This window comes from Elgaria multicarinata, chromosome 10 (assembly GCF_023053635.1).
Source record: "Elgaria multicarinata webbii isolate HBS135686 ecotype San Diego chromosome 10, rElgMul1.1.pri, whole genome shotgun sequence".
Lineage (NCBI taxonomy): Eukaryota > Metazoa > Chordata > Lepidosauria > Squamata > Anguidae > Elgaria > Elgaria multicarinata.
In genome coordinates, this window is record NC_086180.1 from 63,137,976 (window position 1) to 63,151,504 (window position 13,529).

The window sequence follows — 13,529 nt, forward strand, 5'->3', positions numbered from 1 at the left end:
GTGCTACTGACAAAACAAAGGTTGAAAGATTCCTCTCATTTATTTTATTTTTTTATCATTTGTCAAAATATTTAGTCATATCTAAGTAAACATTACAATTGGAAAATTGGGGAGGGTTGAATAATATTGAGGTGAGAATGTTTTAATTTGTTCTTATTTTATTTATCTTAAATTTATTGTTGTCAACAGGTAACAGTTACAGACAATGGTATGCCAGCAAAATCAACTCTTGCCCGGGTCATTGTGAAGGTCTTAGATGAAAATGATAATAGACCTCAGTTTTTGCAAAAGTTCTATCAAATCAGATTACCGGAACGTGAGAAACCAGAGAGAGAGAGGACTGCCAGAAGGGAGCCTATTTACCGTGTAGTAGCTGCAGATAAAGATGAAGGACCCAATGCTGAAATATCTTATAGCATTGAGGATGGTGATGAGCATGGCAAATTTTTTATTGACCCAATAACCGGGGTGGTTTCCTCTAAGAAGTATTCTGGAGCTGGAGAATATGACATCCTTACGGTAAGTCGGGATTTCAGTTTTTCAGTCTTACTTGCTATCAGTACCTTAAGCACTTTTTTACTGCACGTTTATTGATACTTAGTTGGAAGATTATATTTAAGGCTTGGGAAATTTTGTAATTTAGCAAGCATCACGTTGGCACTGAATTAAACAGCTTTTTATTTTTTAAAGTCAAGGGCAGATGGGTTTATCTTCTGGTGAAAATGCAGAATTAAATTAATGGCTTTGTAAATGTCGTTAGAGATGATAAAAAAGAACAATATTTATCAGAATCCAAAGAGATTGTAGTGTCATTTAAAGGGGCTTGTGCTAGCCTCTTTCACTTTGCTTTGTATAGCTTCAAAAGCAGTGCCCAATCTATACAAAGAGCAATTATTGGAGAAAAACAGGTCTGAGGCAGCAGTCCTATGCCAACTTGCCTGGGAGGTAGCCCCATTGAACTCATTGCGACTTCTGGGTACACATATTTAGGCTGGCTTCACACAACACATTAAGACACCTTGCAAATAAGTCACGGTGGGTTGGGTGTTTGCAGGACAAACCATGGCACACCTGACAGACGATTGGTTTTGCCATGGTTTATTCTCCTTCCCCTTGAGATCTCCAGATGGTTCTGGAATATATCCCAGGTGCCTTTGCAGCAGAACACATTTTGTCTCATCATCCCAACCCCCTCCCCAACCTGATCACTTTCCCTTTTAGTTGGAAGTGGGGTAGGTAACATACTAGGAAATTGACAATAGGCTGATAGGCTAATTTGTGCACAGATGCCAAGGACCAGGGGTAAAATAATACTCAGGGAGAGAAGGAACCCATTTGTGCAATTCAGAGGCATCGCAGAAGGAAAAAATGTGAGAGTAGTAGGTGCACCAAAAGGAAGGACGACAACAATATTTCCCACGTCACAATGAAATCCTCTCACTAGCAGGTGTTTACCTGACACTTGTCAGTGTCCTGAGCCTCCAGCAAATCCAGAAAGGGTGGGTATTGGCTCCCCTCCACACACACACACAGACGTTTCGTTGTTCCTTTTTGGAGCAGTTACTGCTGCGGTTACTGTGCCTCATGGGGTGGGCTCTGTAGCTGATCCCAGCATCCCGAAATAAAATTGCTCACCTGTGTTCAGAAACATGACAACCCACCATGGGTATGAACAAGCCATGGGTTCTCATTGTGGCTTGTTCAAGAAAAATAACCCAACAAGCAGAAAATGTCCCAGGTTCGGACAACCCGCCATGGTTAGCTGCCATTTGTGGATGTTTGTGTTGTGCGAACCCAGTCATAGTATTGCACCATACATCTCCCTTGCGCTTACGGTATTCGTTTCATTGTTCTTGGCCTCTGTTGATTGTAATCTAGGCCTCTGGTGTCATTTGTGTGTGCTGACAACTTTATTTTCAGTATTTTGTGTTTGTATGTGATTTATTTTCCTTTTCATATCTCTGAGATAACTAAATCTCTTAACTACATTTCTTAGATCAAAGCTGTGGATAATGGTCGCCCGCAAAAATCATCAACTGCTCGTCTTCATATAGAATGGATCCCAAAGCCTAGTCCATCCTCTGAACCCATTTCTTTCGAGGAATCATTTTTTTCTTTTACTGTCATGGAAAGTGATCCAGTAGCTCACATGATTGGGGTAATAGCTGTTGAGCCACTTGGCACTCCACTCTGGTTTGATATTACGGGTAAGAATAACTGGATTTTTCTTTGTCAATTGCATGGTGATTATCTGGACCGCTGTTTATAGGATTTGGGTCAGTGGGTACAGTTGGAATTTTGAGGGGATGTTGCAGGTGGTCTCACAAAATGACTGCAAAATGGGGGTGGGGAGGTTGCTCATTCTTAAAATGACTGCTGTGATGAGCATTGTCAGTCACAGAACACTCATTTCCCCAAAACTGGCGAGATTAAAAGCAAAGTAACTTACCAAAGTACCAGGCAGAGGTGGGATCGGAGCTCCAAAAGACAAAATTGCTCTTTTGAATGCAAATGAAAATGTTTGCTGAAAGCAGCACTTTATTTCGCAGCCTGCCAGCCTCTCAGTTAACAAACATTCATTAAAAAAAATTAAGAAATTAAAAATCAGGAGGGGCAGAGGACCTGGGGAGTACCAAAAGAGGTATCTGCAGAGTACCTTGGTGTCCACGGGCACCACGGCCGATTGCCCCAGTTTTACACCATTCTAATCTAGGGCCATGGCTAGACCAGGCCTATATCCCGGGGTCGTCCCTGTGCATCCAAATGACACACAGGGGATCCCGGGAGCAGGCAGGGATGACCCCTCCATTTGCCTGGGATAAACCTTAGGTCTATATAAGGCCTAGGAAGGATTTGAGTAAGAGCACTTCCTGTGTGTGTGTGTGTGTGTGTGTGTGTAAAGAGCATTTTATAAAATGTTTCTTGCAGTTTTTCTTGGATCGCTTATATACTTGAAATAAACTTGACCTTTTCACGGAGCGATTAAAAATAAATCTGCCCTATTCTTGCCCTATTTCCCCCCCATGAAATTCCTAGTGTGGGGCAGAAGCATCTCTCCCTTCCCCACCAGCATGATTATAGAGCAGGTCAAACTCTTCTTAGCGCACCCTGAATCTATCTAGCCTTCAGATGGGGAGACACCACAAAGGTGCATGATGGAATCAGAGTGGGGTGTGGACCAAAATGGATGGCAAATTCCATCCAAGATTAAGTAGTAGCAGAACACCCAACAGTAAAGACTACATCCAGGGAAAGTCTGAAGAGTGAATGTTAGTGTTTTTCCTGGGGAGGGAAGTGGATGATGTGTAGGTAAGAACACAATCACAGTAATCGGGATATTGCAGTTTCTGCTTTAAGGTATCTTTACTGTACCTTTTTTAACTGTTACTAATAGCATGAATCAGTTTGATTGACCTCTTTTCTTTCTTCTGTGCTTGCTTTCCATGCTTTCTTTCTTTTTGGCTGTGCCAGGAGACAAGCTTGCTAGTGAAGTTTTTTACATCTTTCAGATGGCTTGTGACCTGAACTGTACAGCAGAAGGTATCTGCTGAGATCACATAATTGATTATCGGATTATGAGATCTAAAGTAAAACCATGCAGATTTAGACTATTCTGGTAACTTCTAAGAAATACGTGTTTTCCTTTTCTGTCTCGACTTGTTTTTTTGTTTTGCTCCTTTTCTGTAACTCTTGCTCTTGGGTGTCCCCCCCGCCCCTATTCGTTTTCTTTTATTGTTTTATTTTGTTACTGTTGCTTATTGCCACACTTGAACCAAAGCACTACTCTGGAATACTAATTTTGCTTTGGCCCAAAAGGATTCTTTCTGTAATTTCAGTGCACCCAGACTGATGGAAGGTCTATAAACTCACTTCAAAAGTAGTTGTTCCAAAATATATTTGAAAGTAGGGCATTTCTAGATGGACAGATTTTCAAATATCAGGTATTCTGATGTGCACTTTCTATTTGTTTACTTTATTTAGCATTCCCAGTTTGTATGAAAATAGCAAATAACATAGAAATGTCTCCAATCCAAAAACCTACAAAGTTTCAAAAAGAAAGGTGTTGGGCTAGGGAGTTAGATGGTTGAAAACTCATTTTTTCATAGTGTAGCCTGGCGGAATTGGAAGAATGAGCATCTCACAGTCCCCCAAACACAGTGATTGGAGAGACCCTGGGGGGAAAAAGTACTTTATGATTAAAAGGTGGGCCTTTTAGTCATTCAGCTCTCATCTCCTTCACCCCTCATCAGCATTGAGAAAAAGCAAGCAAATGACACCGTGTTTTTTTTGTTTGTTTTTTTGGGGGGTGACAATGCTTTCCAAAGCCACAAAGTAAATGAAGCCTTGTGCAGGCTCCAGCTTTGGTTCTGGTCACTTTGGAGAGAAGCCCACCTAATTTGACTGAGGTATAAGGAAAATCAGATGTATATCCCTAGATGAAATGCAGACTAAAAACAACTGAAGTAAAAAGAGCAACAACAATGCTAAAAGCAGAAAAAAGTTTGGAGGACTAAAAGACCTGGGTAAACAGGTTGCACAAAAAGGAATTTATCTGCCCCTGAAAAGACAGTAACCATGGTACCAGGCAGTAGTGCTTGGTGCCCTTTGGGACTGAGGGCATGATAGATAACTGCAGGCTTTGGGCATTCTTCTTAGCTACCCTAGTCAGAAACAAACACCTGAAATCTGATTGATTCTGGGGAAACCAACCAGAACCCAATTTGGAAATTCAGCAGAGCAGTTCTTCTTCCCTGCTGCCTTAGAGAAATTCATATGAGAGAGAGGGGGGGGGGGGAGAGAGAGAGAGAGAGAGAGCTTTTAACTACAGAAGTAAGAAGAAACCAGAAAGGCAAGCATGCGCCAGCCACCATGCCTTGCCCTGCCCCACCCCAGCCACTGCTGGTGCTAACAGAGATCAGAAAGGAAAACCAGCAGCAGTGCACCATAAGTGACCTGCTCTCTCCAGAGGGGAGGAGAGAGAATGGGCCTCTGTTGGCAGGGCGCTGCCACAGTACACACCCACTTAATAACAAATCATTCCTGGAACCCTTTCTACCCACCATCCTGACCCTGCAAGCCCTGAACCCTATTCTGGGCATTGATACTCCAAATTGGAGACCAGGATTTAATATGATCAGTGCAGGGGGTTCAGGGACTGTAGTAACTAAGGCCCTTGGCATGACACCCTCAGTTGTGCCCTCCCTTGGTGTGTCTGGCTTCTCACCACTGTTGACACAAGCTGCTATTGCTCCTCATCCTCTTTCTCATCTGTACCTGCACTTTCTTGCTTGACAGGCAGAGAACTAGTGGGGAAGAAGGTGACAGAATCTTCTCCTTCTCACCACCGCTGTTGTCTGGGCCAGAGCAAGAGGCGGGGGAATAAGCAGCTTGCAGTGGGGAAGAGGAGCACCCTAGTAAGGCCCCAGGGCTTTTGACAGGTGTCTAACTATGGCCTCATCTACACCAAGCAGGATATTGCACTATGAAAGTGGTATGAAAGCTGTATATAAAAGGCAGGAGCCACACCAAACAGGATATAGCAGTATGAAAGCGGTATATGGTATGTGTCAACGGGCCCCAACAGTTGTCAGTGCATTTCAATACTGCTATAAAACAGTAGAGTGGCTCCTGCCTTTTACATACCACTCTCATTGTGCAATATCCTGCTTGGTGTAGATGAGGCCTATGTCTGCCTTTGACACCAATCTTGCCTCTTTGAGGTATCACCATACCACAAAATCAGCTGTGGGGGAAGCTGTGGGTTGGATTCAGCTTAAAGCGTTCTAGACCAAAAGTTGATGGGTGATATTCTGCATTGTGGGATCATCCCCAATAAAATGTATTCCGCAAGCAATCCAGAGATGTGGTGTTCTATGCTACTCTATTTACTTTAATGTTAATTAAACAACTTGGAGGCAGTTAAAGGCTCAAGTCAGCTTTTAGATTCGCACTCATTGTCAAAAATGTAGCAGCACCAAACAGCATGTAGTGAGGCAATATCTAGCCCATCAGTCTGGCTGATTTATCTGAAAAGCAGAAACAACTTCTAAAACTGCTATGATTTATTTCTAATTTGTTATAATAAAGATGCTATCATAAACACACTTTTTTGGAATTAGATACCATGTAAATCTGTGAGGCTTATTTCCAAGTAAATGTGTTAAGGTTTGCAAAGAATGTTGTTGTGACAGAAATAACTCTAGAACAACAATAATTGGAATTCATAATTCTAAAAGGCAATGCATTTCTGAGTCTTTTCAAAAACATGAGTTTGTGCTTTAAGCATGCTTCTCAAAAACAACAGGACGGAACGTACATACCACATAATTAGGATAAATGTTTTTGCAACAGCAAGTGTTGAGTTGACAACAGTATAAAGTAATTTCATCTCTGCAAATAGTTTGTCTGAAAGTCGAAACCAATAGAGGTCGATGGCCAATATTTGTCATGGCTAGCTACATTCAGTTTTAATGGCTGTTGTGTTGTTAAGGCAGTCTGCTCAGGCGGTCACTAATATTATTATAATCAATTAAATGTTTGGTTGATTGGCTTTGTTTATTGAACTATGTTTTAAATTTTGATTTTTGAACTATTTATCAAAGCTCATTTATGGCACTTCTACACCAAGCAGGATATTCCCCTATGAAAGTGGTATATAAAAGGCAGGAGCTACACTACTGCTTTATAGCGTTATTGAAGTGCACTGCAGGATCTACACGACTGCTTTATAGTGGTACTGAAGTGCACTGACAACTGTTGGGACCCATGATACATCTTCACCAAGCAGGATATAGCACTCTGAAAGAGGTATGAAAGCAGTATATGGTATATGTCAGTGAGCCCCAACAGTTGTCAGTGCACTTCAATATATACAGCAGTAGTGTGGCTCCTGCCTTTTATATACCACTTTCATACTGCTTTCATGGTGCAATGTCCTGCTTGGTGTAGATGAGCCCTTAGAAATTTTGTAAAGGAATAAAATAAATGTATCACAGGAGAAAAGGTTTTAGCCTTTCTAAACCATTGTGCTCTTTTCCTTTTCTCTTTCGGTCTTTATTATTATTATTTATTTATTTATTTATTTATTTATTTATTTATATAGCACCATCAATTCGGTTCTTTCTTAGAGCTTTTCCCCCTGTGCCCCAGGATATGCCAGTCTATTGGGACACAATCCACCAAGTGGTCCTGTGGTGTAAACCTCATAAATTCAATGGCACTTTAGTAGCAACAGTACTCAGTGGGTTGTATACATGGTAGGCATGCCTAAGATTTTGCCAACATGCTCAGAGTTTATAAATACCATCTTAAAGATGTCGTACAACATTATTAAGTGATTATTTTCTTAAGTGACTATATTTCCTTCTGCTGGAATATACGTTTTAGAATGGGCTTATAAATTCCCACATGGCTGGTCACCTATGGCAAGTTAGAATTGCCCCTGCATTACCAGGAGGAAATAGTCTTTTCAGAGCTTCCTAGGGGGGGATCTACGCTACAGCTTTAAAGCGCTTTAAAGCGCTTTATAACAGTTTTGACAACTGTTGGAGCCCAGGACACACTGCATATACAGTTTTCAAAACGTTTTCAAAGTGCTTTAAAGCGCTTTAAAAGCAATAGTGTAGATCCCCCCCTTATTTTCTTTTCACCCACAAATGACATTACTAGCCCATCTGTCCACATATGTCTATGTTAACATTCTTTGTAGACTAGTATCATTTGTGGGTTAATTTGCAAGGCTGTTCTAGAAGGCCATTTAGCTTTTCAAAGAAAAGGTATCAAAATGTTGAAGACTTGAAACAATCTTTGCTATTAGTCAAAAATCAATGCAAGAGATATCAAGTTGTTTGCCCCTTGTGGCAGTCTGTCGTATTACAGTGAGGTTGCAAATCCAATACAGAGCACCAGGTACTTCAGAGCTGATTCTGTCTTAAACTTGTATTAAGCATCATAGCAGTACGTATTCTCATGAAATGATACATCGAAGCAGCATTTTATGAACTTCTGTCTCATTCAATTTCTTGGAGCAGGTGGCAACTATGACAGCCGCTTTGATGTGGACAAGGGCACTGGAACCATCGTTGTCGCTAAACCTCTTGATGCAGAACAGAAATCAAATTACAATCTGACAGTAGAAGCAACAGATGGAACTAGGACTATTGGCACTCAGGTAATGGAATTTCTAATGAAGTGTTTATTGAAAGAAGAATTTGTAGCTGTTTCTTGCTTCCCCCCCCCCCCCAACCCTGGGCAGAATTTCATCGTGTATAAATTAGAGGGACTTTATTTCAAAAAGAAGTGGTTTCCAGTACCAACAGAATACAATAGCCCTAATGTTTGATAGCAAAAAGGGAAGACGGGGTGGGCAGGAAAGGTTATATGTAAGTAGATAAGTGCACTTTGAATCACCAGCTTTAAAGTCATATAATGTTCTGGTATTATAAGGGTAAATAAGAAACAGAAGCCATGCAAAGTCAAATTTACACAGAAAAGCAAAGGAACAAAACAAAGAAACCCAAGCCCAGTCAGAATCACTACAACTGTATGCCAAAACTATCTCACTTAAAAATAAGCACTAGTGCTGATCTTGAAAAGTATAATAGGTAATTACATAGTTTTGCCACCAAGTATTTACCCAACAGTTAGCTGCAGCCATTCATGTTTCCTTGATGTGTGTATCGGTATGATGTATGTGTTTGTAAGTGTGCTTTCCATATTGACATGCCATATTTCCAGCTGTATTCTCAAATCTATTCTCTGATACTTAGGGGGCATTGATAGTTTGTTCCATGTAGGCCAACTCCTTCCTTTAGTTTAGAATCTAAATTAAACTGTAGATTAAAATGTGTAGTAAGCTCGTCACCATAGGATAATTGGCGTATGAATCATCCTAAGTGATATAAAAGGTGCAGAAAAGGGCAGCTGAAATGATCAGCGGCTAGAGCAATTTACCTGTGAGGAAAGGTTGCAACTGTTTGGGGCTTTTTAGTTTAGGAAAAGGTGAGTAAAGTGAGACATGATAGAGGCATTTAAATTTCACAGGGTGCAGAGAAAGTTAACCTCAAGAGGCTTTTTCACTCTCTCTTAATACTAGAATTCATGGTCATCCATATTCAAGAAATACAATGGAAGGACTTCTTAACACAGCTCATATTTGAATTACGGAATTTAGTACCAAAAGATCTGGTGATGGCCACCAGCATAGGTAGTTTTGAATAGGGATTAGAGACAAATATAACAAATATATTCCTTCCAAGATCAGAGGCAACATGCCTCTGAACATCAGTCATTTGGAAAGAACATTGGGAGAGAGGTGTTAGCCACTGGTTGTCACTGTGATAAATGGCTTGCTGTTCTAGATCCACCTTTGGACTGATCCAACAGTGCTTTGCTTATGTTCTTTATGAGAATTTACAGCGGGTGGATTTGTTTCTTAGCCAGCTGCTTTAGAGTGCATTGTTTCCCTTATTAAAGCTTGTTTAGCATATCCTCTAGAAAATGATAGCAGAATAGTTTGCTAATATTGAAATAGTTAAACATTCTGCCTTTTAAAAAATGTGCATTGCTGTTTTTACTTTTGTCAGTCAGTATGGATTAGACCATTCTTTGTTTTCTCTGTTTAAAATGTACAGATTGTTTTCCCACTACTTCCCCCCCTTGTATCATCTCTGTTTTTCATCTTTTAGCAGAAGAGCAAGCGATTGTGGTTGTAGCTTTTGCAGGAAGGCGCATAGGCTTGTTTTTGATTGGAATTCCCCTGTTCCCTACTTGAAAGAATTAGCTTGAACTATGGCTGCTAGAATTTCACATTTCTGTGCCACAGTAATAGAACTGAATTTATTAGTATAAGCAACAAAGCTTCTGACACAAACAGGGTATGCTTTGAGGTTTAGTCTAGACATGTCTCCAATCTAGGCCTAGCTAACTTACCTTTCTCCCCTACTATAGAAGTTAATTTAAAACTCTAACAAAAATAACTATTTCTTGTGTTTCAACTGATGTGTTTCAAGCTGTTATTTACCATATTAATTTACTGTTAACCTGCCATTTTATTTCCTTGAAGATGGGTAATATTTTTACTGTCAATGGATGAGCAGGGGCATACTCTTATGAAATGACTACCATTTAATAATAATATAACAATGTTATTTTCTCTATCTTATTCTTCCATTAAATGTACCCAGAGTGACATTCTTGAATAAGTTTTTTAATAATTAGTCCATCAAACTCATATAAAATTCTGTAAAAATTCTTAGGAAATTGCAATATGCACATATAAGATAAGTTATGAAACTATGTGCAGAGAATATGCTAGAGTACATTTAAGTTCAACAAGCTGCCTGAGACAGATCATGCCACAGAATACTTGGCTCAGCATTTGAAAGTCTTGATTAACATCTATTTGAACAAGCATTTGAACATTGTAAAAAGTCTTGATTAACATCTATTTTTTCCAGTGTCATATTAATTTGACAAAAGGGCAGGTTATCAAATTGTTGTCAGTGTAAAAATAGTAAACCAAATATATGGCCTCATTATAAATATAAAAAAAAAGCTAATGAATATGATTGCTTCATGAGAAAGCTGTGATTGGCTGCAGACCATGAGCATCTGTGGAACATTTGACTCTAGTGAAATAATTTAAATAGCTTTATTTGAGGGGGAAAATTGAGGCAGTAAACAAGATTATTATTAGGACCTCAAACACAGCTGAATGTTGAATGCAAGGTACATAAGAGAATAACAAGTTTAGGGCTTTCAGTAATAATTTTGACAGTGTTAAAGGTGACTGAGAAAGAAAAGAGATGGTGGGAAAATCAACTGCATTGAAAACAAGATATATATTTTTATTTGACCTTAAATAAAGGTTATTATTCATGGGAAATGTAAAAGAACATACCTGAGCAATTCAGTTGATGTTTATAGGGGGGGGGGAATATATTTTACAGCCCCATGTACTTAGCAGCTATGGTTATCAACTTTTCAATAAGTAGAAGCACTGGATATTTTAAGGCTAACTGCTGCCATCTATGTGTTGTTTTTCATCATACTAAAAATTGTCATACAAAATTAACGTGCATATTATCAATTGCAATCAACTGTGATGAAAGGTAGGATGCTATTCATTGACTGTACTTCATGTCACTTTATTGAAAACACAATAGGATTTTATTTTTGACATCCTCAGTTTTTTTAAAATATACACTTTTATTTATTTATTTATTTAAAATATTTCTTAGCTGCCTTTCAGGGGAGAAGCCCTCCCAAGGCTATGTATAACAATAAAACACATAAAACCAACACAACATTAAGAGCAATAAAAACCACAATAAAACAGTAAGAGCACGATAAAATCAGCAATAAAACCAGCAATAATAGCAAGTATATCAGGAGAAGGCCAGAGTAAAATATGTTTTCAAGGCCTTCTTAAAAGCCTGCAATTAGGGAGTATGGCACCCACCCACCCCGATGGCAACTTATTCCAGAGGTGTGGGGCTACTGCAGAGAAGGTCCACATAAAGTTATATGGATGCAATTATAACATAGGTTGACAAGGATTCTTTAGCAACTTGACTGAAAAGACTGCCATACATTCAGAATACCCTATATAACATCAGACGTTGAGTTCAGGAGACCCTTACACATTCCATATCGGAGCTCTTGCTTGTACCAGTGCTGTAGTCTCTGAAACAGGAGTCATCCTAATGCCAGGCGCAAGAATAGTTGGCTCTGTGAATAATCTTTTAGGCAGCGTTTTGAAGTACTGTCTCCACACATACAATCCTACTCTCCCACCGTGGTTGTGGAAAAAGGCCTTCTGTATATCCCATGACCACCTAAGGTTCAGCTTGGGGAGTAAGAGTAAAGGTCTGTTCTGCTCAGATTTAAGGGCTCACTTTGTCTCTTGTTGAAAATATGTTTGCTGTTATTCCAGCAGGCCTTTGGCTAGTCTTTTCATTGACTTTTCTTTTTCCCTTCAAATAATGGTTACTTCGATTTGCTTCTTATTTTTATTGTTTAAATTATTATTTTTTCAAAAGAAGTATCATGCCCTGAGCACACAATTTTTCAAAGTATTTATTTATTTGACAAACAATCCTTTCTCTGCTAGATATCTCAGTATGACTACATAGAGTTAGCACTTCTCAATGTAGAAGTGCATCACTTTGGGCCTGCTACACTCTAAATGTCCTTAAGAGTCCCAAAGTGGTTATTATACCTCTTAAGAAAATGTATTCATCTTTCTGTACCCAGATGCCTGGCTCTTTGCAGTCTGTTTCAAGAAATAAATATTGAAAATCTCAAAAGCTTTTTCATAAATAAAACTCTCCCCACCAAATGACCTCCCCTTCATTTAACATAGGACTTCTCAAGGAAACTACTGTACATTATGAAAAGAGAAATAGGGTTTGGACTGTAGGTCCTTTTGCAGTCATAGGCCCTTTCTACCCCTAAGGATTATCCCAAGAAAATGGAGGGATCATCCCTGCCTGCTCCTGGGATCCCCTGTGTGTTATTTGGATGCACAGGGAGGATCCCAGGAAAAAAGGCAAGTGGAGAAATGGCCCTACACTGATGAACATTTTTTCCCCAAGACAAACCTTCAGCCTTAGCTAGACCTAAGATTTATCCCGGGATCGTCCCAGGGTCGTCCCTGCCCGCTCCCGGGATCCCCTGTGTGTCATTTACATGAACAGGGATGACCCCGGGACGATCCCGGGATAAACCTCAGGTCTAGCTAAGGCCTTTGTTTCTTCCATCACTTTTTTCTTGCTCTTAGCAGAACTTCAGAAAAAGGCCTCGTGCATAATCTTTTCTTTTTAACTAAGATATCAATACAACAAACTTGTCTTTCTTGGATTTTAAAATTTCTGCTCTGCCTGCCTGCTTTAATGAAGTGCTGAATGTGGCTAACATCCTAGGATTAAAAACAAAACATGAGAGACATTCAGAACAAAAGCCTGCTAAAACAAAACAATATTTTCAGGTGATATTGTGACTTTTCATAATAAGGGTGCTAGACAAGAAGTTCCTCAAACTTGCTGCTGTAATTGAGAAGGATCCTTTTCTAGTTCTTGCCAAAGTACTTCAGATTGTGGTGGGACATGGAAAAGGACCTTTGTTCAGTAGATGGGCAATTCTTACAGGAAGAGATGGTCGTTAGGTATTCTTTCCTAATTGTTATGTCTAACAAATACTTATTAAACTCATAGTAAAAAAAAAAAAGACTTTATGTAATTAGACTTGTCATCTCTGATAGCTCAGGACATAATGAATTTTAATTAATTTGATCTCACTCTGCATAGTCTTTTTCTTTTTGACTTGAACCTAAAGTATCCATTTATACAAATTGAGTTTGTAACTTTAACGGATTCATACATAGTTAATGTTGCAGCGTGCCTAGTTTGATATTATTCTTAAAGTAAACCCTTTTGGTGTCACTTCTTCTGGATTTCCTGCCAAGAATAGTCGAGGCGTCCATATTTCCTTATTGTACTATGTGCTGAAAAAATGAAGCAAAAATAAGA

General features: G+C 39.4%; 1 protein-coding gene across 7 annotated transcripts in view; it reads left to right on the forward strand.

Moving 5' to 3' along the window:
* Window positions 1-13,529, forward strand: part of FAT1 (FAT atypical cadherin 1) — a 141,238-nt gene that overhangs the window by 76,627 nt on the left and 51,082 nt on the right. For 4 of the 7 annotated variants that reach the window (XM_063135745.1, XM_063135751.1, XM_063135750.1 and 1 more), the window contains exons 5-8: window positions 190-519; window positions 1,997-2,207; window positions 3,472-3,540; window positions 8,031-8,170. In XM_063135745.1, coding sequence (XP_062991815.1) covers window positions 190-519; window positions 1,997-2,207; window positions 3,472-3,540; window positions 8,031-8,170 — 750 coding nt within the window. The remainder of the gene's footprint in view (window positions 1-189; window positions 520-1,996; window positions 2,208-3,471; window positions 3,541-8,030; window positions 8,171-13,529) is intronic. The other 3 variants (XM_063135747.1, XM_063135752.1, XM_063135749.1) reach the window with 1 other exon arrangement.